At 37.9% G+C, this 25,780-nt stretch overlaps 2 protein-coding genes across 11 annotated transcripts; both read right to left on the reverse strand.

The window, feature by feature from the left end:
- Positions 209–18,196, reverse strand: LOC109838930 (N-acetylglucosaminyl-phosphatidylinositol biosynthetic protein gpi1-like). 10 transcript variants are annotated; one of them, XM_020407360.1, is made up of 11 exons: positions 17,789–18,190; positions 15,836–16,219; positions 15,610–15,750; positions 15,406–15,509; positions 15,105–15,326; positions 14,519–15,013; positions 9,334–9,716; positions 5,472–5,617; positions 1,295–1,388; positions 813–940; positions 209–549 (listed from the first exon to the last, which is right to left on the reverse strand). In XM_020407360.1, exons 1-11 carry the CDS (start codon positions 17,966–17,968, stop codon positions 547–549), a joined length of 2,280 nt encoding a protein of 759 aa, XP_020262949.1. In that variant the 5' UTR covers positions 17,969–18,190; the 3' UTR covers positions 209–546. The 10 variants fall into 10 exon arrangements, with proteins under 10 accessions (XP_020262949.1, XP_020262950.1, XP_020262948.1 ...); XM_020407359.1 differs by lacking the exon at positions 209–549 and having other exon boundaries at positions 563–940; positions 14,519–14,798; positions 14,916–15,013; positions 17,789–18,196; XM_020407358.1 differs by lacking the exon at positions 209–549 and having other exon boundaries at positions 563–940; positions 14,519–14,801; positions 14,916–15,013; positions 17,789–18,196.
- LOC109839313 lies at positions 22,969–24,198 on the reverse strand. The gene is made up of 3 exons (XM_020407743.1): positions 23,902–24,198; positions 23,592–23,820; positions 22,969–23,483 (listed from the first exon to the last, which is right to left on the reverse strand). The coding sequence occupies exons 1-3, from the start codon at positions 24,196–24,198 to the stop codon at positions 22,969–22,971; spliced, it is 1,041 nt and encodes a 346-aa protein (XP_020263332.1).

Raw genomic sequence — 25,780 nt, forward strand, 5'->3', positions numbered from 1 at the left:
TATTTTATGTAACATGTTTCTAAATGCAAATTTATTGTTTGGCTGAAAAACAATTAGGCAAAAGCTACAAAATTTTAAAATTTTGCCATATAAAGAAGTTTTGGTGTAGATAGTTTATCTTTTTGGATTTAGAAAGAATTTTTTCTGAAGAGATGGAATTATTTTTGTTTTTTTAGTTCTCTTTTTCAAAGTCTGCTTTTCCCTCCACCGAATTGGATGTAGCATTTGTTGCAAGATTTTATTACAAAATGCAAGCCTATTTACCTTTTCTAATTACAAAGTCATAAACCAAACAATATATTTACAAAAGCAATTGTTCTATTTCCGCTTGCAACTCCATTTCTATCCAACCAAGCAGCCTTTTAATGACGCAAGAAGTAACTGTGATTCACAGGGTACAATATCCGTTATATTAGGCAATTATGATCATGAAATCATCAAATTCTCTACTCCAGACATTTGACCCGCAACATTGCACACAAAAATAATGAGAGAATTACAGTCATTGCAGTTCTGCCCGGCAACATTAAGAAGACACTGGATGGATCACTGTCAAGGACAAAATCTTGTCAATGCAAATGATATTTTTGAAAAACAAAATGAAGCCCAACACATGGAAAATAAATTTAAAAAAAAAAAGCAAGCAAACAAGCAAGCAATTGATTCAGAAGGCAGAGAACTAGAAAACATTCCCTTGTGCAAGCAACTACATTCAGCAAAATGTCACATCTTGCATAATAGGCGCAATGCCTTGTAGTAATATAAGTACGAAGAGTGAAAAAAATAAAGGACCGAACAAAAGAAACAGTTACTTCGAGCTCCTCAATATAATGCCCTGCGGCCAAGTATTGAGAGGTGGCATAACCTCCAATACTCCCAATAGCTGATTTGCATCCAAGGAAGTGCTGGCCGGAGATCAATTTGCAAGGAAGCCGAAATCCTGTGAAACTTGACATTCAGTTGTCATGAATACATAGGATTAATTCCTTTTATGTACCCTGATGTATGGTGTGATTACACGCATGGCCTTAAGAGTCTTTAAGTATCTGCACAAGTAATCTTGAGATTATTGATTTTAATTACACGGGTGATCCTGGAGTTCACTTCATTATTTCCTTCCCAACATTACCCATGAAGATACAATTAGTAATCTTAGTATAATCCATGTAGATACACCGACTCCAGACTCCAGAATTACCCGTGTAATCACACCATACCACATGGTACCTGAACTTAATTAATCCACGAATTAAAAAAACATAAAGCGAGAACAAAAGCATGACCAGGTGATCACCTCTGTCCACTGAGAATCCCATGAAGTGAAGGTCCATCAATAAATGACCTAAGCCTTTGAAACAGATTCCTGTAACTAGGCGCCATGATTTGCACTGTAGTGATTTGTATCCAAACTTAGTACTTACAGACAAATCACAGACACCAAGGTAAAAGCAAGAAACTAAAACTGAAACATCTATTGCTGAAAAAAGTATACATATGTTGAGTTGAGAAGGGTGGCAGACACAGAATTATAATATTACTCTCTCTTTTAGTAACACAACCCTCAACACTTCCTCTAATGCTATAACACATTCTCTCTAGTACAAACTCACTCTCTTTTTGTTACTCCCAATCGCTACTAACTCTCAATTGAGCTCTTTTATTTTGCTATAGACTCTCTGGTAATGGGATGCCTTAAAAATGAGGATTGATGATCTATCTATAACAAACTTAAGTGGGTTCAAATTCACTCATGTTTATTATGCATATAGCTCTTACACTAAGGCTACAATAGCCTTTAACACTTGATTAATGTTAGATAAGGTTGATGAAGAACGGTGCTAAGTTCAATATGGTATCAAGAGCAGACAGTTACGGATTGACTCTCTCCTACAGTGATCCTACCAGCATTACTCTTGAAGACTGTAATTTGTGTGCAATTTAGGTCTATGAAGTTGGTTGGTCAGATAATAGACTTGCGTGGAGATGTTTCAAGTGGAGATATTGAAGTTGTGTCGTGGCACGGTACGGGTCTAGCAAACACTACCACTACACTCAGGAAGCTCAGCTAAATAACTATGGCTATCGGGAGACCTGTATGAAGTTCTATTTGCAAGGATAGGATCTCTGGGAGGTAGTCAAGGTTGTTCAAACCTCAGAACCTCGCGAAGCAGGATAGGCGATGCACTAAAGTAGATCTCATAGACTGTACTCGATATGAGAAAATTCTGAAAAAGGCATGGATATGTTCGCCACACTCTTGTCAAAGAAGAGCGTTACATGACTTCAGCGCCTTGACAATCAATTAACAACTATACAACAGAAGGATCTGAATCATCTAATAATTAGTTAGTATTTTGAACTAGTAAAATCATTCTATTCAAATATTGCTTAATTAGATTCAGATTCTAAAGTATAGGATGTCAGAATGGGTTTACAAAGTTAAGATTTAACCAGATTGATACAGTGATGGACCCAGGAATTTTTCCTCGGGGAAGGGAGGCAAATACAACCATCATATTTACTTTCAAACTCAGTGAAAAGCTATAAAATATATGTGCTAAAACAATGCAAAAATTCTTACACAAATATTAAGAATTAGAGAAATCATAATTCTCTTAATGCAAAGTTCAAAAACATTCTTAAACAAACAAATTTAGACTAATTGAGTTGTGCGCGACATTCTTTCATTGATCTAAATCCATCTATGATTGAATTTGTGCTAAATTTCTTGGCAATTTCTTTTTCTATATACAAGATTAAGGAATCATTCAAGAATTCGTTTCCATTTTGTTCCGAAGTTTTATCTTCATTATCTTCTTAATCGAGAATGCTCGTTCTGTAGCTGTCGTTGATACTGGAAGAGTAAACACAAGCCGAATCAATCTATCAAAATGGATAAGTTATTGACTGCCTTGTTCTTGTTAAGCCTTGGCTTAATTCGTGAACATTAGATGATATTTGTCATTCGAGATGATTACAAACATCATGCTCATAATGTTGAAGTTTCACTCTTAATCGCGACAGGTCTTCCTCTGTGAAATCCAAAGTATAAAACTTGTTTGCTAATCTAAAAATATCATTGATTTTAAATGGCATAAACATCTATCTAGGATCCAACGCGGTGCTCAAAACAAGAAACTCTAATGTATGCTCCTTGAACCTACTGTTTAGCTCCTACAATTATTGATAATCAATTGTTGTAAGGAATACGTCCACCCGATAATAATGCTCAACACTTGCATGATATTGTTTCCTTCGAGAGCGACCACACCTTGTAACATATCGAGAACTCATATCTAGGACATCGATGTTATGTTTCTCACAAAATGACTTGACTTCCTTAATAAATGTATTCCATTCGAATCTCTCATAATTTCAATCAATAATTTTGTACTTGAAACAAGATGCATAGCATTTAAAATATCTTGAGATTGGCGCTGCAAAGCTTGGCAGAGAAGATGGCACTGCAAAGCTTGGCGGAGAAGATAAGCGATCTCCAAAAGGCCCTTCATAAGATGCAAGATGAAAACAAATTCAAATGATAATAAATGATTCCAACCATATATTGCATCTTTACGTTGTGAGAAAGTCCCTTCTTGAATAAGGCCACCAAGAACTACAGAAGCCACATTGAACATCTTTAGCAAGCTAAAAATAGAATCTAGATGAGAATTCTATCGATTGTCTCTGACACGTTTTAAAGTGCCTACTTGATTAAGCCCTCTTCCAAACTCAACTTCATCCTTTGTGATCATGGATGCAAACTTAGTAGCTTGACCCTCCTTCAGTTTATCATTACGTTTGCGTGATGCACTAACAATATTGATGATGAAAACGAAGTCAGAGAAACAATGATGAACACAAGAAATTTCACAAGATGTTGCAACCAAAGCAAGTTGTAGACGGTAAGCTAAATAATGAATATGATATATAATATGCACATGCACATTCATTGCGAATTAGAGCTTGCAAGCCATTTCATTCACTTCTCATATTGCTAGCCCTGTCATATCACTGTCCTCTAATATTTTGAGCATCCAGTCCATGATGAGAGAGAAGTGAAAAAATGTCATTCTTCAAAGTTAAAGCTCCGGTGTCTCACACATGGATAAGCCCAACGAAATGTTCACGTGCAAATCTTTCTTTATCACCAAATCTCAAAACAATGGTCATTTGCTCTTTTAGATTCATCATGAGATTCGTCAACAATAATGTAAAATTTTGCATTACCTAATTCTTCTCGAATCTCCTTTTTAACTTTGCAAGAAAAGACACAGAGAATTTCCTTTTGGATTTGTGGTGATGTATAAGAGGCATTTCTAAGGGCATTATTTAATAAAAAAATATCTGAAACCTTTTCAATGTAAGAAGAAACTTTATAAATTATAAAATATTTAAGAGAATCCAAGCTTTCATCACGATCACAAAAAGCACAAGCTTGAAAAGTAAACTATCGAACTACAACAACTGAAACTTGAAGATGTAGCGGATTCGTTGCAACTTGTTAGAATTATGCTTTCGACCAACTTTTGAATGTGTTGAGAGCATTCACTAAATCATTGCTCGCTTTCACGACATTTTTATGCAATGAGTTAGGTTCTTTTCTAATATGCCGTAGGAAAGCATAATTTTCTCCATTTTTGATCTTTTTCCAAGCTCTAAAGCCTCCAACAATAAATTTTATTTTGTTCAATTCTTCCCGTTGGCTTTGCTAAAAAGACAACCATGTAAGCAGAAAGTTGCATCATTAGATGAAAGAATATTCAAGTCATGATGGAAATAATTCAAACCAAGAGCAACAAAAATGGCGATGATGGTTCTATGGACTTGATGGAGGATAATTTTGAAGTTTGCATTGATATGGGCCATCTCTCAAATAATAGCAACTGATCAAATCTGATTTACAAGATGCTTCCATATTGGTGAGCGGAGTCCAGGATCACGCTCCAAAGAAGAAAGATCTATATTTTTAGGTTCTTGAAACTTTTTGAGGTTGATCTACAAGTGAAGTTCCCGGATTTGGTTTAACATGTTCCAGCTTTTAAAGAAGAAATTTTGACTCTTTTATGTTCGGATCTTTGAAGCTTTTGAGGGCGCTCAAAAGTGGGAGTTTTCAGATTTGATGTAATTGTAACATGCTGCTCACTTTGAACGGATTGTTCAAGAGATTCTCTTAAAAAATTATCAATTGTAGTTGTTTTCCCATAACTACAAAGTTTCAATCTTTTTTGCAAACCTAACAAGTAACCACAAAATACAAATTATATTTATATCATTGGAATTTATTTCAAATCATAATAAAAGAAGAAATAACCTAAAGAAAGGATTCTAATTTTAATCTAATCTCAGTCATATCAATCTCCAAAACTGTATCTTTTTACCCAAGTACCATGAACCATAGGTTCAGAAGCAATTTAAAGCTAATTAATCTATATTGTTACAAAAAGTATTAAAGAGTTGGCAGTTTTTACCCAGAAACGAAGCCAAAGAGGTTGTTGACAGTTGAGGGTTCCTTTTGACACTTGAGTCCTTAACGGTGGCCTTTTGACACAGAGTCTTTGATGGCGGCCGAAAATGGCAGCACGGTGGAGTGAATTCGAGAGAGAGAATAGAGAGGCTAAAACATATTCGTGGAAAATATACATTAGAAAAAAAAATGTGAAAGGAAATAATTCGGCTAAAAAAATCGCAAGCGATACATGCGATCTGCATATTCTTGGGTTTGGAAACGAATTGGATTTGGTGTGAATATTTGGATATTTGAAGTTACGCCTTGGATATTTTTGGATATATCACTGTTTTAAAAAGCCTTCATCTAGTCTGCCTAGACGGTACCTAGGCTACCTAACTAGCGCCTACCACCTAGGTGGTACCTAAGCTGCTCACCTAAATTTTGGGAGTATTTAAGAAAATAGTGTCTGCTTACATGGACTGTACATTTTAGGCATTGATTGTGATTTTCTGCGTTGCAACCTCCACGTCCTCCAAACTCCTTTAACCTCCAAATATGAACACCTTAACTACCTCCTCAGACCTTCAGCAAAACCTCCTTGACCACCACTTAAATAAAAAAAGAAATCCACCTAGACACCAATTCAACACCTAAGCTTTCTATAACATTGACATTTACTATCAATTATTATAATTAAAAAATAAAAAAGAAAACCTTCTAGACTCTAGACGTCGGGTCCAACGCCTAGGCCTCCTAGCATTTTCTATAACCTTGTTAGTTATTATTTTGACTATTTAATATTTAAATATGCATGATTTATTATGGATCTAAGATTGCTATCTTTTTTTGTAAATTTATATAAATTTAATACGTATTTTTATTAATTATTATAATTAAATAATTTAAAAAATAGCCAAACACCTAGGCGTTGCTTAGGCGTACGCCTAATCACCTAGGTGTTTAGGCGCTGGCTCAAACGCTTAGTCCGCCTAGCGTCTTCTATAAAATTTGATATAATTGATTACAAACTCATTTAAAGTCTTATCAACCCGACACTATAAAGTGCATATCACATGCTATTATAACTACTATTTTTTTTTCAAAATTTTGGGATTGACCATGGCCACCCCTAGTCATGCTCTGTCTGTCAATGGATGGATCGATAGAGAGGTACAAAGCACACCCAGTGGCTCGAGAGTTCTCTCAACAATCCAGACTGATAATGATGAGACATTTAATCTAATTACCAAGATAATAACAATTCGAGTTTTTATAGCTCTACTAGCTAGCAGAGTTATAAGCTCTGACAGAAATGTGAAGAATGTCTTTCTACATGGCTTATTGAGAGATCTACATGGTGCAGTCCATGGGATTTCGGAGCAAGGAGAAGGCAATATATGTCTGCAAACTAAAAAAATCTCTCTACGTATTGAAACAAGCTCCAAAAGCATGATATAGCAAGATCGGTGAGATCCTTAATCAAATTGGCTACTCTATTGCTCTTGTAAATTCTAGCTTATTTATCAAGAAGACTGATAATGATATAGCAAGATTGGTGAGATCCTTAATCAAATTAGCTACTCTATTGCTCTTGTAGATTCTAGCTTATTTTCTGAAACAAGCTCCAAAAGCATGATATAGTAAGATTGGTGAGATCCTTAATCAAATTGGCTACTTTATTGCTCTTGTAAATTCTAGCTTATTTATCAAGAAGACTGATGATAAGTTAGCAGCCATTTTGCTCTATGTGGATAACTTAATTATCAATGGAGATGATGAAGTGAAAATCCAAAGAACAAGCGCAAATCCTTGAGTCAGGTCTAAAATGAAGGAGCTTAGTGGGCTAAAGCATTTCTTGGAGGTCGATCAAAGAATGGATGGATTGTTCATTTGCCAAGAAAAGTATGCAAATGATTTGTTACTCAGGTTCGGGATATTCAACTGCAAGCAAGTTTCAAAGCTGATGAAGACCAACCTGAGATTTGGAAGATTCAACTATATATCGACAACTGGTTTGAAATTTGATCTATCTGACAATGATAAGATTGGATATCGCATTTGCAGTTGGCATAGTGTGCTGATACATGCAGAAATCAAAGAAGCCTTACTTGGAAGTAGTTTGAAGAATTTTGAGGTATGACGAAGAGATAGTCAATCATGGTCTTCTGCATAAGAAAGATGGTAATTGTGAGCTCTACGGCTTGAGTATGCCGAATATCATAACCATCAGAGTTCTACTATTGGATACGTCTCTAATATCAGCTCCATTGTTGTATTTTGGTGTGGCAAAACGTGGCTTTTTCAACAAACAAAGGATTTTCATCAGTCCATAGACCACCTAACATCTTTACATTGCGATAATCAATTTGCAATTAGAATGGTGGAGAATCTAGCTTTCATGCAAGGACGAAACATATCAAAGTATATCATCACTTTCTACGAGACAATGTTCTTCAAAAGGAGATAGTAATGAAGCTGATCGAATAAACAAACAAGTATCCGATGTATTTATCAAAGCGCTACGTTACTCAACATTTACTAAATTTAGATATCTACTTAGGCTTAAAAATAAAGAATTGTTGCTAAGGGAGGAAAAGTATTGAAGTCAGCATCATCCTTCAACAACTTCGCCTAACATTGACTAAGTGGTAAAGACTATTGTCGTCCTAGCTTTGAAGCACAGATTCACCCCTGGAGGCCACGAATCCGTGTCCGACACGGATCCGTGCATGACACGTGCACGACACGTGTTGGACACAGTCAATCCGTGTCCGACATGGGTCAACGGTCAAATTAGGCTCGGACACGATCAAAGGAGCTCGAACACGGCTCGAACACTTTATTTTTAACTAGGCTCGGACGTGTAGGAGCTATATGCATGATAAGCATTGGTAGCTCACGAACCTGCTTTAGTTTGATATAAATGGATCATCAATCCTCATTGTTGAGACATCTCATTGCCAAAGAGCCCAGAGCAAAATAAAAGAGCTCAATTGTGAGCTAATAGTGAAAGGGAAAGAAATAAAAAGAGTTTGAGTTTGTAATAAAGTGTGCATATTTGTATTAGAGAAAGTGTTGAGGGTTGTGTTAATAAAAGAGGAATAATAATAATAATAATAATAATATATTTCTTTATATCCACCGCCATTCTCAACTCAACAACATAGACATCCTAGTCTAGTCAAGAATCCTTCATGTTCACAATTCAAGAATACCATCCTCTCTTTTTTTATATAGGATTCTAAACCCATAATACGGGGTTATGTGAAGGTCTAACGAGGGTTATCCCACAGGTTAATATGGCTAAGATAAAGAGCAAAAAATGAACTTGCAATAGGGGAGATGAAATTCAACATAAGAAATAGGTTTTTCACATATATACCTCAAGTCTTTGGTATTCCGAAGATTTACTTTCCAAATCTTACTATTTACAAATTTATCCGTTTAGGAACTGATCACATAAATAATTGATGAAGCAATTTTTATACTACGAGACGAGCAACATTACGTTTATTCATGTCTTTCAAAAGAAGGTGAGGGAAATAGGACTAATCAGATTTCCCTTGTTTGGTTACTCAAAAAAAAAGCAAAGGAAAAGAGTGATTAGGAGCCATAGTGTATTAATTGTCAAACCTACAATTTTTCCATTTGAAGGTGGTAAATATAAATACTTCATTTCTCTTACTCAGGGTTTCTTCCTTGTTTCTTTAATTATTTCATTCATTTTCCATGCAACCAAACAGATGATTAATCATCTTCAAAGTTAAATAAACGTGAAAAAATGTCCATCCAGGACTATAGATAACAAATACTATTTAGTGAACAAATACTATTTATAGATAACAAATACTATTTAGTGAACAGGCAAAGAAGGGTTTTACCTGGAGTAGCATAGTTAGTATGGACAAGAGAAACCACATTATTCAACACTGTGACGTTCGTTGTATGACTGGCTTTCCTTTGCTCCAATCCATAATGACCTGATAGGATTTCAAACCATATTCCAGAGGGGAATCTCCTTTTCCTTACCACCCACAGTAATATTTCCGTATAGGGGGTAGCATGAAGGATGGAAATAATTATCTCAATTATAATGCAGATTAAACAAACAGCGGCATATAAGATAGTGAAAAATATGTAGAACACTGAGGTCGTTGGTAGTAAAAGTAAGAGAGGTGTAAAGAAAAGGGCACCGACGACATGTTGCTCCACTGTATAATCATAGCTATCTAACCTTTGCCTAAGAGGATTCCATTTTCTTCCCCTGCCACCAAATCATAAAAGTCAGTTTGCTTTAAATTAAAAAAAAAGTTTCTGCGGCCATTAGGTTGCATGAATAATAAGTAATTCCATCAAAAAGAATATAACTAGTTGAAAGGAAATGTGCTATGAATTGAAGAGACCATAACAATATGCATTTTCGTATAAAAAGTAGATGAATGAAAAGCTGTGAATCAAAATGAACGGGCACAATATATCACATATACAAGGGACAATTCGTTGATAATCTATGATTTAAGGAATTGAATCTCATGATTAAAGAGAGAAAGTTTGTGACTTTGTTCTATATCATTTATCATAGAAACATAGTTTAAGATTGATTAATCGGCTGCTGCATATATGTTGAAAAGAGTCCTCCCTAGTAAAACCTATTCATCAGTCTCATACCTTTAGACATATTTCCAATCCAATTTTACCAACTTTTAGTATATCAAACTTGAGAGACCAACAGTAACTAATTCAATCAGTGCATTTCAATTCAATCGGTGCATTTCGAGTCATGGTGTGTTCCCGATCTGATTTGCAAAAACTAATGACCAAAGAATTAAAAGAAAAGTGCTAATAATTAACTTTCTAATAAGCATTGTTAATCTATTTATATTTAACACAAGCCTTTTAATATTTTCTTAAAATTGAGGACAGTTTTCTAGATACTATAGCATTTAAGTCTGAACTTAGAACTTCGACTATTTAGGGATTATCTGTTTGAACAAAAGTCACAATCGCAATCTGCCAAAGACAGTTACAATTGTTCAGTCTGCTGTAACTGCATTTTTTTGCAACCACAAATTGCAAACAATGGAAACAAACAGTTGCAAGTAACAGCAACTGCCATTTGTACTGCAATTGCAAATTTGCAATCGTCAATCTGCTAAACAACTCCTTGATGAAATTAGAGGTATATATACGTCTCTTCTCTGTCAATGTGCCCATAGACACTACATGCATAAATTATCAGAAGGATCCTTCTTACTCAAACAACCATGCTCTCACCCTGAGTATCAATCTGATTAAACCTACTACTTCGTATCATGTACCCTTCATTGTAGCACATGTATACCCATACTTGTACCACAAACCAAGGCATATGTTGATGCAGGAGAAACAAAGACCAAGGTTCAATTTCAGGTTCTCTGAACTGCACGAATGACATTGATTGTTTCAGTCATAACTTTTCCTAGGAGACCCCAACTGAGTCTCTGTTTAGAGCATTGGAAAGATTAATGAGTTTATTTTCTAATATATTTGGTTATGCATGAATTGGAGTTCTCTGGATAAAGTTATCTGCAGAATACTAAGGGGTGATCAATCTGGACTCTATCGACTTTTATGTTTTCTAGGATGTTAAGTTAGTCAAATATATCTTTTACTATTCCGACATCATTAATCTAGAATTATGAAATTCTCGTGCGAAGGTTCGCTTCAAGACTACATATATGATATATCCTAGTGGTCTAAAGAAAATTAGGGTGTTGAGTTTGATTATAGTTAAGCCTTGTGCTTTGTAATTGCTCTGCATTTCATTGGTAGGTTTCATTGTGCATGTTTATTTGTCTCTCGAAGGTAGGGTCGTTGGACTGGTGATTTGACATATCTACCTAGAGTGGTGTATCTGTATCTCTAGATACAAAAATAGATTGGTTGACTAACCCTATTTATCAGCCGCTTATTCTAAGGTAGTGTTTCTGTGTCCTTAAGAGTGATCGACAGCCTCATCATTTTCTCATATTTTCCTTTTATCCATCTCGACCATACCGTCCCGGTGTCATACGTAACATTATCCAGCAATAGTACGAATAAGATTTTAAAACACAAAATAATTTATGACAAAGCTTATTGACTATATGAGGCACAACAACTTAGAATGAACTCTAAAATGAAAGAGATGTATCCATTTACGACGCATATAATTGTTTAATATTTCAACACATTTACAAGCAAATTCTACATCGCAATCCACAACTATGGTAAGGATTATTGACATAGCATATCAATGATCACTTTAAACAATTATAACATGACAGAATATACTACAAAATAAAACCAAATGTATCAAGAAAAATGAAAAAAAGATTCAAAACTTGGGTTGTTCCAAGTCCAGACTAAGAGATATAAAGACTGTGTTCTGGGCCTGAGAGACTTTTGTTGGGCAATCTAGACATTTCAGGTTGTGTTAAAATAAATTGGCAACAGCTTGTAGAAAACCAATAAAGCAACTGTAAGAGGCAATGGAAATTTTAATTAAAATGAAGTAGGGCATTAAAATCAGGGTAAAAGACTAACTCAACTCTCTACATATGATCAGTCGCGTCCAAACAGATCACAAAATAATACCTTAACCTAAGCTTCAATTGTTAATAAAGCTTTGCTAGTAGGGTTCCTGTCAATTAGAGATATTACACAGGAGGGAGAGAGTGAGGGAGGTGTTAGAGTTGGCTATTGTCCATTGGGAGCAAACTTCCTGTTGGTGTTTGACCCACTAAAGTTGAATTTCCTTTAAATGTTTTATCAACCCAACATGATGGCTGGTTTGACCATGCCAATTGCCAAGGAACAAGATTCGCACAGTTTTCTCCCACTTTCCATGGTTTTACCTCCATTATTGTGAGGACAGGTCTCAATTGTAAATATCGCTTAGTTCTGGCTAGTACACAATTTGCATAGACATGTTTCAGGTTGGCTCTGGACTAGCTCCAAAAAATTTCATTCTTTCAGATGAAAGTTACCAAGATCCAACAAAGTCAACGGTAAAGATCAAATTAAAGGGAGTAAAGAAAGGTAATCCTAGTTAATAAATTCCTCTCCTTACGAAGTTCGAATTCTATAGTAATCACAAAATTTCCAACCCGTTTCATTATAATCTTACTGTAACTTCAAATTAATGACAATTACATGACTTTGGATTAATTTTATGTTCAATGGTTGAGTAATATAAGTTCACTTTTCTTTATCTAGCGCCCACTTAGTTAATAGTTTACAACTTTACATATTTATATTATATCAGCTCCTCAAACACTACACATGCAAAGAGGCAAAAGTTGGTCAATCTAGCAGTCATGAATAAAGTCTTAGAAATTAGCAAAATGTCCCTGCTTTTGGTCGAAAAGATCCGCCTACAGTCTCTACAACTCTTTCACAATAAGCATTGGAACCAAGTTCTTGAAACCTTTGAAAAGGACATCAGGAAGAAGTTACAGAATATATGGGTGGGTGGGTGGGTGGGGGGGGGTTAGAAAAGAAACACATATCTAATTATATATTGATGTGATTAAAGATATGTATGATAGAGTAACAGCTAAAGTAAGAACTAATGAAGGAGAAACTAAGTTAATTTTCTATAACCATAGGTTTACATCAATGGTCAGCCTTTAGCCGTTATCTTTTTACTTTAATTATGGACCAACTTACTAGACATATTCAGGATGAAGTGCCGCAGTGTATATTATTTGCTGACGATATAGTATTAGTTGAGGAGACAAGAACATATATAATTTCTAAAGTAGAAAGGTGAAGGCAAGCTCTTGAAACTAAATGTTTTAAAATTAGGAAAACAAAAACAGAATACGTGGAATGCATTTTTAGTAAAACTAAAAGAAGAAAAGAGCCTATAGTACATATTGATGGCCAAGAGATAGCTATAAGTAATCAATTTTGTTATTTAGGATCAATCATTCGGCATGATAATGAGATTAAGAATGATGTTGTTAATCGAATCAAATCAAATCATGATGGTTAAAATGGATGAGTGCTTCGAAAGTCTTATGTGATCGTAGAATACCCATGAGACTTAAAGGAAAATTCTATAGGACAATTATAAGACCAACAATGTTTTATGGTTCGGAATGTTGGGCAATTAAAAAATAACATGTGCAAAAAATAAGTGTAGCAGAAATGAAAATGTTGAGATGGTCTAGTAGGTAAATATAAGATAAGAAATGAATGCATCCGTAGTAAATTAGTAGTTGCTCTTATTAAGGATAAAATGAGAAAGAATTGATTAAGGTGCTATGGTCATGTACAACGTAGACCTTTTAGCGCACCAGTTAGGAATATTGATGATATTATAGTTAATGGAGTAAATAAATCTAGAGGTAGACCTTAAAAACTTGGTTAGAAGCAATCAAGAAAACCATGATTATGCTTAGCTTAACAAAGGATATGGCCCATAATAGAGCGGAATAGAAGAATACGATCCATGTAGCCGACCCCAAACGTTTGGGATAGAGGCTTTGTTGTTGTTGTTGTGTGTAGAAAGCAATATGGCAATATAGAGGAACTTGATGCCAAGCATAAATTTTTGTGCTTAGTAGTGAGGTGGCTTGTTTTTATCCACTCATTCAAATGTGGGACCACATTCATATGGAGTGGAGAGTGGACAAGAATGAGACTTCACTAAAAAACTCATGCTTGGTACTAAGTTCCTACTACACTTTTTCACTTGCATATATATATATATATATATATATATAATATATATATTATATATATATATATAATATATATATATATATATATATAATATATATATCTACAACATTCTTCATAATGAAAGCAATTCTATGGCTTGAAGTGTCAATACTTAAAAGTCATTAACATCACATCACCACCTAGGATATACAACTCTATTATGGAAATTACTAAAGACCTGCAATATTATTCGTGAATATATAGTTTGCAAATGTTTCTTAGCGCAGATTCATAAAAAATGTATCACATGGCCATAAAGAATGAAAAGAATTGTATACCACAATCCAACTGAGTAACTAAAACAGAGCTAGATGTTACCTAAAAAGGCGCCACAAAGAAGCCAAAGCCTGGATTTGTCTTGAATACAGAAATGACATCAACCAATGCAATGTTTGTATATGCAATGTTGCAAATTTAAGCATGTCAACACATAGAGAAGCAGAAACAGTTAAGCCTGAAAAGATTCCAGAGAGTGCAAGCCCTTTGATGAAATGCCACCAAAGGAAACCCAGAAAGAACCACAGTGTAGAGAAAACTTGAATTGCATTGAGTGAAACCATGCCAAGAAGCTCTGCTAGTTCAGTGTTTAGCTTAAAGCCTGCTGGAACACCCATCAGCCACACACAACCAGACCGCAACAAATTGTTGGTTATATTCTGAGCAATAAACACAGTTCCAGAGTAAACATATCCGCTGTTAGATAATACTACCATACCAAAAACATTTCCCATAATCACATCAATGGCAATGCTAGACCAGACAGAATGCTTCCTTATTGCAGCCATATGCGCATATTCAATATTTGATTGCTCTCTACCAGCCAAGGAAAAATTCACAAGTTTTAAGAAAATGTGCAAGATTTCATTCAAGTAAATGTTAACATGATATGCAATTTTGTGTTTACCTGAAACCAGTACTGAGAAGAAAAACTGGCCAATAAAGAAACTGACAACTACGAATGTGAATATTCTTCCACGTCTGTGTAAACACCTCATGTAGTATCATTGAAAAGAATGTATGCGGTCCAAACTTCAGAAATCTATGAGACAACTGAAGGACAACATAAGTGACAACAGACACAGATGCCAACAGTACTGCAAGCACATACCATAACATGGATAGCAACCTAAGAAATCCACATACCACACTGAGTAAGAAACTAATAATTAAATTAGAGTAAATGAGTTCCATAAAAAGATGATGACCTGGATATAACAATGAAGTTGATTGCAGGACATGTGGCAGTTGAAATCCCCTTCAGAGAAACCATAGCAGCACTTGCACAGTTAAGTGCCCACACCACTGCTTCCTGCAATTGAGATTCACTTCACAGGTGTATGTTTAACTGCTGAAGTTTGAAACCAGTAAAAGCTGTAAATATCTAGAGGAATTAAAGTCACGAGAATTACTAAATTAGAAGCTCTGGATCTCTCGTAAAGCTCATTAAACCAATTGGGCTTCTTGGAGGGTGTGATTGCCTGCTTGCCATAACCCCAACTTCTCACAGAAAAATGATGTCTACTATAGGTTGGAAGCTCATAAAGCATCAGCTGTATCAATAAAACGAAAGGATTATCTACAGGACAAATAGTAAGGTCATAAAGGGAGGCAATAATAGTTTCCTGACTTACATACGTGGACGTCGCAGTTGGACCAAGAAAGCCCATTTTGATGCATGTGATGGAACTCTGGGATCCATCTGGATTTTTTACACAAGATTCTCTGGGGATTTGGTAATAGGTGAATCCAGTTACCAGATTGATTTAGGATCTGACAACCACACCTCCCACTTTTATTATTCTCTAGACATGAAGCTGCAGAAAATGTATTTTCATTTCCATATTCGCAGCTGATGGTTCTTGTGACATCAGTTTCTACCGACCCATGAAATTGAGTGCCTTTAGGAGCAGGGCCACTTTGATGGTTTCGAATAGTCACAGCACATTGCCCAATCATACAGAATGTTGAGGCTTCTTGTAGTGGAATAGGCATCTTCAAGTTTATAGACTGAAGTAGTTCCTGCATCATCATCATCAAAGAGTAGGCTGTAAAGTTATCTTAATAAAATATAATCTTTGTTTTTCTATGTTACATAAAAGAAACATATGTTAGTGAGAAATGATAAGTAGAGTTGATCGCAAAGTGGATGGTTACGACGTACGAGCAAAGGCTTGACTATACGATAATATCACATAAATTTTGGTATCTTAATCATTATGTCAGAACAAGCAGCAATGGCATGGTTTTCTCCTTTAAAAATGATGCAAGACAAATCCTTGATGCAAATTATGACACCGAAAGTGGCTCCACACATAATAGATCAACTGTAAATACTAAAGGAGGATCTCACATTATATACCGATTTGACTAAATATTTATTCATAGTGTCTGGAATAGAAAGATTTTTGAACGAGCAGCAGCATATGAAAACATCTTGATCGCAGATTGGGTTGGATTTGTACAAACGTACACAATGTTACATTAAACGTTGGGCGCTTCTAGGCGTCTAACTTGACGCCCAACGCTTAGTCGCCTAGGTGGGCGCCTAAGCGGTTTCCGGGCGTTTTTTTTCTTTCTTCATTTAAGTGGTGGTCGATGAGGTTTTGCTGAAGGTCGGAGGAGGTAGTGGAGGTGATCATATTTGGAGGTTAATGGAGTTTGGAGGACGTGTAGGCTACGACACATAAAATCACAATCAAGACTTACAGGGTGCAATCTACGTAAGCAGACAATGCTCCCCTAAACGCTCGTAAAATCTAGGTAGACAGCCTAAATACCGTCTAGGCGCTAGGCGCTAATTAGGCGGTCTAAGTACCGCCTAGGCCTAGGCGTACGCCTAAGCGGACTAGACGGAGGTTTTTTAAAACAGTGAACGTACATGTAATATTTCATCATATATTAACATACCCTGGTGTTGTAATTATATCAGAGCTAAAAATGACTACATATTCTTCAATAAGACACGGTTCAAACTACAAATTTCAAACTTCAGCAATTAAGAGGCTTATGATGCACAAGTGATATATCATAAGACTAAAATGGGTAAACTAGAAGATCATATTATAACCAGGGTAAATTTCAGAAAACCCCCTTAAGTTTGGGCGTTTCTCAGATAATTCCCCCTTAACATTCAAAATGACACACAACCCCCTTAAGTTTTGGGGTTCTCAGAAAACCGAGTTCAACTTGTGGACGTTAAAAAAAACCCTATTAGTGTTAACAGCAATTTTTGCATGCATGGGTAAATTAGGCAGAGGGATAATTTTGCTAGTGAAACTTGTGGTTCGGGCTTCTAGCAGATTTTTTTTTCAACGTGGAAAGTTGAAGGGGATTTCTGCAAACCCCAAAACTTAAAAAGTTGACATGGTAAAAGTTTCTGGGGTTTCCTGAAATCTACCCTTATAACATTTTTGAAGTATCAAATTAGTCCGTCAAATCTTCAATAATTCCATATAAGTTCCTCACATGTTTGAAATTGCTCATTATTCCCCTAAAATCCAAAGGCATCTTACAAAGATTTGAGGGACCAATAGCGAATTAGTGAAGATTTCAGGGACCAGTAAGTATTATTGAAGTATCAAAGTAAACCTGAAGCTCTAGCCGTTGACCAAGAGCTACCAGAACCTCAGTTTCCGAAATCGCGTGAGCAATCACAAGATCAACCGATGTCGAAGAATCAAAGCACCAACCAAACAGCAGCAGGTTGGCGCTCGGATCCCGAGACGAGAGCTCCACCGGCCACCAAAGCCTGCATCGCTTCCTCGCCATTTCTCACATCACAATCGCACCCAACACTGAATAAAAAGGCGCCGTCTTTGGCGATTCTCCGGCATTTGAGGGCAAAATAAAATTTGAGGGGGGCGGAAACGCAGCGATTGCGATTTGCTAGTGGACGTTTTTTTTAACGGGTGTGAGAGGCCAAAGTAAGCCCTAGGTATCAATCGCGTTTAGGGGCTGTTTGGTTACTTTCCTTCACTTTCCATAGATGATTTTCCTTCACTTTCTTGTGTTTCCTTCACTTTCCTGAAAAATGTTTCTTGCGTTTGTTTCGCCCAAAAATATGCAGTAAAAGTACTTTACATCATTTTCTATTGTTTGGTTCAACTTGAAAAAAGAAGAAAATATGTAGTGAAAGTACTTTACATCATTTTCTGGTGTTTGGTTCAAACTAAAAAATTAAGAAAACTTGCTTGTGGTCACCATGGTAAGATTACCACCCAACATAATAGTTGTGCTCAGAAAAGGCCATTATTTCATTATCTGCCTTGCCATAAAGTTTATAAAGCAATGTTGGCTGCAATATATTACTGTAGGCAATAAAAATTGCTTTAAATCCTTATCAAAGAAGTTCAGAACAAAACTGCTAAAACCTCACCCGAAATAGCAAAAGAGGGGAAAACGCAGATATCTCCCAAACCGTAAGGAATTTGGCGAAATGGAGGAAGCGAACCGAAGCCTTCGGCTGGGTTCGGATGACTCCATCTCGTCGAGATAGGCGATTTTCATATATAACTCGTCCAATTCCGACTTACGGTTTGAAAGTTACGGCTTATTCTTCAATCCATGCTCAGCAGCTCGTCTGCAGCTCGAATCTGCCTGCAGTCCCAAATCCGCCTGCAGACCCAAGTCTGCCTGCTCGTCTGCAGCTCGAAATTCGCCTGCAGTCTCAAATCCGCCTGCAGACCCCAAGTTTGCCTGCGCATCTGAACTCGCCTGCGACTCGCCAGCTCACTGTCAACTGCCCACTTGGAGTATGGGAACAGTTACATCAGTGGTCAAATCCCACAAATCAAGGGAGAGGGCACAATACTCCAGGCCCGTCAGATGGCCGTCCACAGTACGAATGAGCGGACAGGCGCCGAAACAGCCTGCACCCTCATAAATGCGGCTCACCTCAGTTGTCCAGGCGAAGGGACGAGAGCCGCCGACGCTCGGTGGTTGGTCAGATCCACGCAAGCATCTGACAGCCGTTGTCACGCATACGAGGAGGGGCTTTCCCACTCCTACGTAGCGTGATGCAGAGCACAGGTCTTCGAATGACCACTGACGGTACGAATGAACATCAGGACATCTCTGAACGACGTGTGGTCACATCCCATAATTCAAGGAGCAGTCAAGCTGTCTCCCTCACATGGTCAAATCCCATGAATCAAGGGATGGCCCATGTCATCACTTGCCTACTAAAAACCATTTTCAGCCAGCATGAGAGGGGGATTGGCTGTTGCATATTCTGCTGGCTAATCTCCCAAAGGTTGAACCTGGACCTTTGCCAAAGGCTCCCTCATTTGAGAACCGAAGCTCCGGCTCCGGCAGCAACTTCGATCGGATCGTCCAAGGGAAGCAGACTCGGCACGAGCACCGAGCGAGGCGTCCTATCGCCACCGAGGAACCCACGTTAAACAAGGAGGGCTTTCCCTCCGCTTCTGTTGTAAACATTTGATTTATTAGTTTGTAATAAGCCTTTTTATCAATACAAACGAAGTTCCCTGTTTTCGGGAGATCAAAATTTACACCTACAATTACCCCGCCAATATATTGCCCCGCCAATATACTGTTGCTATAAACTTTGGCTGCATATCTTAAAAATAGCCCATCATCATAACACAAAATATGCAACACAACCAAAGGCCAACCAAGAGCTGAAACCAAGGCTGAGAGCAAGTTGAAACCATCACATTAATCACAAATATGGATCCTTCGAACCAACACAACAAAGAGCTGAAACCAAGGCCAAGTGGAACACAAATTCAGACTCAGCAAAAGCCAACACAACAATTTAGCTCCATAGACCAAGCAACTGAAACCAAAGGCCAGCTTCTAACTTGGATCATCAACATGGAAACAACAAACCAAACAACCAACATGGAAACAACAAACCAACACAAGCAAGACATGAAACCAAGGCCGAGAGAACACTGTCAGACTCACCAAAAGCCAACCAAGGCCAACATGGAAACAGCAAACCAACACAACCAACATGGAAACAACAAACCAACACACCTGGACATGAATCATCAACATGAATCAACAAACCAACACAACAAATTCAGACCTGCAACATGAATCATCAACATGGAAACAACAAACCAACACAACCAAGAGATGAAACCAAGGCCGAGAGAACAAATTCAGACTCACCAAAAGCCAACCAAGGCCAACATGGAAACAGCAAACCAACACAACCAAGAGATGAAACCAAGGCCGAGAGAACAAATTCAGACTCACCAAAAGCCAACCAAGGCCAGCATGGAAACAGCAAACCAACACAACCAACAAGGAAACAACAAACCAACACAACCAAGAGATGAAACCAAGGCCGAGAGAACAAATTCAGACTCACCAAAAGCCAACCAAGGCCAGCATGGAAACAGCAAACCAACACAACCAACAAGGAAACAACAAACCAACACAACCAAGAGATGAAACCAAGGCCGAGAGAACAAATTCAGACTCACCAAAAGCCAACCAAGGCCAGCATGGAAACAACAAACCAACACAACCAACAAGGAAACAACAAACCAACACAACCAAGAGATGAAACCAAGGCCGAGAGAACAAATTCAGACTCACCAAAAGCCAACCAAGGCCAGCATGGAAACAGCAAACCAACACAACCAACATGGAAACAACAAAGCTAGTTCAACTGGACATGAATCTGAAACATGGAAACAGCAAACCAAGGCCAAGTGGAACACAAATTCAGACTCGCCAATATTAATATCATCTTCATTAGCAACAAACCAAACAACCAACATGGAACCCCACTTGTAAACCTGTCAAACAACCACAGGCCAACACAACCACGGAAGCTGCACAAAAACTGAGCTCAAAAGGGCCAAACAAGCCAAGAGTTGCAACAAAAGTCAACATTTGAGGATGAAAATCCACACCAATCAACGTTTGACGATTCCAAAACCCTAGGGTCAACGCCGGTCAACGCGTAACCCTAGGTCAACCCCAGTCAACGGGTTGCACCAAAAGTCAACCTTTGACGAATCAAAACCCTAAGGGTCAACGCCGGTCAACGCGTAACCCTAGGTCAACGCCAGTCAACGCGTTGCGACAAAAGTCAACCGTTGACGATCCAAAACCCTGGGGTGGACGCCGGTCAACGCGTAACCCTAGGTCAACCCCGGTCAACGGGTTGCAGCAAAAGCCAACCTTTGACGAATCAAAACCCTAAGGGTCAATGCCGGTCAACGCATAACCCTAGGTCAACGCCGGTCAATGCGTTGCGACAAAAAGTCAACACACGGTGATCCAAAACCCTAAGCCAGCATAATGTGGCGGAGGTAGTTCAAAGTCAACTCAATGACACTAGCCAAATTCAATCCACCAGCTGCAAACTCGAGACTCCGACTACGGCCAAGCGATAAACGCAGCGCCGGAAGAACCTCGGCTATTCGTCAAAGCATCGAATAGACCGAAAATCGAAGGAGACAAGAGTTGAAGCTAACCACAGGTCCTGAGGCCGACTGAAGGCCAGACCAATCACATCCAAAGTATTCCAGCCTCTCCTATAAAAGAAACGAGTCAGGAACACTTTGAAGGGGGGTATCTGTAGGCATCGAAAACTGCCTATAGTTCTCCACAACCGGTTCAGTGTTAACGAACAACAATGAACATCACCATCCGACCCACATGAGCCTAATTGACGTCGATGAACGATTGAAGTGAATCGACGAGTTATGTGAGCAGATAGGACTTCGGAATCACGAAGACCCGGACCAATCGGGAAGCCCCGGCACTGTTCACAAAAAAGGACAACGCCCCTCGTGCCTCGGCCACTCTACAGATAATCCAACCATCAGAGCGGATCGAACTCTTCGTCACGTATCCAACGCACCCGGAATCACTCAAATCCGAATTCGTATGAAGAATCTACGGGGAAAACGGTTAAAACACACCTACGGACGTCTCGGAACCCCGAAACACCCCCAGGGGTGTCTCAGAAATTCCGAGACACCCCAGGGGTGTCTCGGAATTTCCGAGACACCCTAGGGTGTCTCGGAAAATCCGAGACACCCTAGAGACACCCTAATTCCGAGACACCCTAGGGGTGTCTCGGATTTTTGGAGACACCCCAAGGGTGTCCCAGATCTGTGCGGACACCCCTGGGGTGTCCTAGATCTGTGCGGACGCCCCCCCTCTTGTTTTCCTATAAATAGGACCCCCTTACCTCATTTGGAATGATCTGGATTTTTAGAGAGCCTCGGCGAAGCCCTGCTGCAGCAAACACTGATCGAGCACTTCAACCGAGGAGGAGAGGTCTAAATCAGCCTTCATCACCCGTTCTCATCCTTCCTTAGTATTAGCCTTTAGCGTTAATACTAAGAAGAGCTATTACCTGATCCTTAGAGCATTTCTGGAGCTTTGGAGATCGGCAACAAGATCTTCTTCATCCTTGGCTTATAACCGACTTTCGGTTAAATCAACTCTTTCATAGAGTTTTAAACTCGTTCAGAGTTCTCCACAACGTCAAATCGTGAGGAGAAGACCATGTTCCAGTGAAACAAGACATCGGATCGTCAACGAGAAGCAAACTCGATGCGAGCATTCGAGGGAGGCATCTCATCGCCACCGTGAAGAACCCAGAATTAAACAAAGGGGAGAATCCAGATCATTCTCTTCTCTTTTGTAATCAGAAATCCAATTGTAATCGAGAGTAGAGAGAGTTGTAATCATTCTTTTTCTAAGCAGTTAGAGAGAATAAAATCAAACGCAATTCTTTCATTCATTTTCATCATTACAAATTTTCCCACAAACAATCACATGCCTATTTCATTAGTATTCCCTCCCTTATACTTATCACAATAATCAACCCACATTTCCCAAGCTATTTGATCTCTACGATTCTTCCATACGTTTCTTGATTCTGCTTGCTCCCTTTGAGTTTGGGGTTGAGAGAAATCAACAATATTATTATCATCTTCATTAGCAACTTCACCTTCATCATCTTCGATCTCAACGGTCTCATTGAATATGTCATCATCCGGGTCAACCATTGCAATATAATTGTGAAGAACTGCACAAGCTAATACAATATCCACTTGCGCGCGAAAAGGGTAATGAGGTTTCGCGGTGAGAATTTTGAAACGATTCTTCAAGCAACCAAATGTAGATTCAATCTTAGACCTTAAAGAAGAATGTCTAAGATTGAATAATTCCCTTCTATTTTTAGGTGTTCTTCCTATTTGTTCCTTCAAATGGTAACGAACACCATGATATGGGGAGATAAAACCCGGCATGGTCGTGTATCCCGCATCACACAAGTAATACTTTCCTACAAATGCATGATTTGAAGGCGTTTAGTAAAAATTTTTGTCAATTCATTGAATAAACCAATATTAATTAAAGTAATTACTTAAAATTTAAGATATGATGAAATTACCATCGTAAACTTTCAAGCCATGAGGTTGTGGCCTACACAATGCATCTTGGAGGACTCTAAAGTCATTTGCAGAACCTTCCCATCCAGCTAATACGTAAGTGAATAACTTGTTTGGAGTGCAAGCCGCTAAAACATTTTGTGTAACATCTTTTCGACCACGGAATCGTGGTTGAAGACTAGCAGGTAGCGTAGCATCAACATGTGTACCATCTATCATACCAATATAATCCTAGAGAACAAAAAACTACAATTGAATCTTTTTTTTAAATTAAATGAACATGCTTTTAATCACAAATTAAAGAGAGAATACCTTGAAATAAGGATAGTATAGAGGGTTGCTAAGGATCTCTTGTGGAACTTCATTCCGTGCTTGTCTTAAAAAGCGTGGTCGTATGTGGCAAATAGCTTCTAACACTTTGTTGAAATACCTACTCACAGTCTCGCCAGATCTAATGAAATGTGACCTAATACTTCGATTTTTAGTTTTATGCCCTAAAATATTCAAAGTCATAGCAAGTTGCTCGTCCACTGTAACATGTCTTGAGTCTCGTAATAAATCGTTGCTCCTCAATATCTCTGCAAGCTTCATAAAAGCACCACTTCGCATTCTAACATAGTTGACACAACTATCACTAAATCCATTATATATGCGATCCAGGTGTTGTTTTCTATTTTGATATTGTATTATTTTCTCTTCACTAGGACCTGCACGTATAGATCTACGTCTACTTTGCATTCTCCTCATGAATACCATAACCATAACCAAGACAGATAGTACAACACCCGAACACATATTAACTACGGTTTCTTTATCGAGATCACCATCCATCTAAAATACAAACGTCATATTAAAGCAGATAGTAACAGTAAATGAAGATGGTTGTCTAATTATATTGCTAAGGTCCTACTTGCAAAATAAAAACATGTGTTGATTGAGGCATTAAAAGAGACGAGCTTTCATGATTTTGTCACACGTAATCATAAGTATCCTAACCAGACTACACTACTCAATTTCCCATGATATATCCATTTAACCATATATATCATAATATGATATACCATTTCATATTTGACAAGTTCAAGATGTGCATAACATGATTTGAATATCAAGATACCAAATAACAAGATACCAAACAAAGAAATCAAACAAATGATCAGGTCTATCTATCCATCACATAATTCACAAATCAACATGGTAGATGTTCCTTTGCAAAACTTAATTTCCCACACCCTTCAAAGTATGTCAGGTATCATTTTTTCCTTTTCTTAACGAAATCAATAAGTAAGTGTGAGTCCCTGTTCTTCTTTTCCCCTTTTCTTTACATGACAGAGATATGGTAATGATCTTATTGATCTTAAACCTGATATGATCTCCGAACCCGAGCAAAGATCCTGAACTAAAACCCTAGCTCAAAAATATACTTGGGTTTAGGGTTTTTTACCTGAGTAGCGCCCAATTTTCTCAAGAACAACGATCGTCTGGCCAAATCCCCAAATCAACCAGGCGATCGAGAGCTGAATCGTCAGGCCAAATCGTCAGGCCAAAACCTCAAGAACAGCGATCGAGAGCTGAAGGAGCAAACAGCCGTGCGAAGAGCAGGTGGCGGGAGAAGATGGAGGGAAGGAACGGTGCGGTGATCAGAAACCTAGGGTGAAAGGGGAGGGGAGGGGGGGAAACGAGATTTGATCACTTTCCACCAATATCGGGGTTTTTGGAACGGAAATGATCTTTCAGCAAATCGCCACTTTCAGCCCCATTTTCATTCGCCGCTCAAAACGAACCAAACAACCGTAAATGAAGAAAACTGACAGTTTTCTCGTCGTCAGTTTTCAAAATAGCCCCTTTACGACACTTTCAGCTCAAATTTGAGCGAAACAAACAGCCCCTTATTGTAGGAGGAGGTTTCGGGTTTGGTTTTTAGAAAATAATAGGACAAAATGTTTATTTTCCTCTAAGGGGTTCATTTCTTACAAACACAAGTTTGGGAGTTAGGGCCTGTTCGTTTGCCTAAAAAAAAAAGAGGGAAATCAAAGAAATGGAAAAATATTAAAATGAAGAATTGTTTTTGGAGTGTTTGGTTGGCTAAAAAAGAAGGAAATCAAAGAAATGGAGATGAAATAATGTTAGTTGTCACATTATTATTGGATGATGTGAGTGATTTTTTAAGAAAACTAGTTTTGATGTTGTT

The sequence above is a fragment of the Asparagus officinalis genome, chromosome 4 (genome assembly GCF_001876935.1).
Source record: "Asparagus officinalis chromosome 4, Aspof.V1, whole genome shotgun sequence".
Taxonomy (NCBI): domain Eukaryota; kingdom Viridiplantae; phylum Streptophyta; class Magnoliopsida; order Asparagales; family Asparagaceae; genus Asparagus; species Asparagus officinalis.

What these genes read in the sequence shown, in the direction of transcription:
- LOC109839313 (XM_020407743.1), bottom strand. Translation starts at nt 24,198, where the DNA reads ATGCGAAGTGGTGCTTTTATGAAGCTTGCAGAGATATTGAGGAGCAAC. An exon ending in TATACTATCCTTATTTCAAG is followed by an intron (nt 23,821 to 23,901) that starts GTATTCTCTCTT and finishes TTTGTTCTCTAG; the next exon opens with GATTATATTGGTATGATAGA. An exon ending in TGGCTTGAAAGTTTACGATG is followed by an intron (nt 23,484 to 23,591) that starts GTAATTTCATCA and finishes ATGCATTTGTAG; the next exon opens with GAAAGTATTACTTGTGTGAT.
- LOC109838930 (XM_020407357.1), bottom strand. Translation starts at nt 17,968, where the DNA reads ATGGCGAGGAAGCGATGCAGGCTTTGGTGGCCGGTGGAGCTCTCGTCT. An exon ending in GGTCCAACTGCGACGTCCAC is followed by an intron (nt 15,751 to 15,835) that starts GTATGTAAGTCA and finishes TTATTGATACAG; the next exon opens with CTGATGCTTTATGAGCTTCC. An exon ending in GATCCAGAGCTTCTAATTTA is followed by an intron (nt 15,510 to 15,609) that starts GTAATTCTCGTG and finishes TCTCAATTGCAG; the next exon opens with GAAGCAGTGGTGTGGGCACT.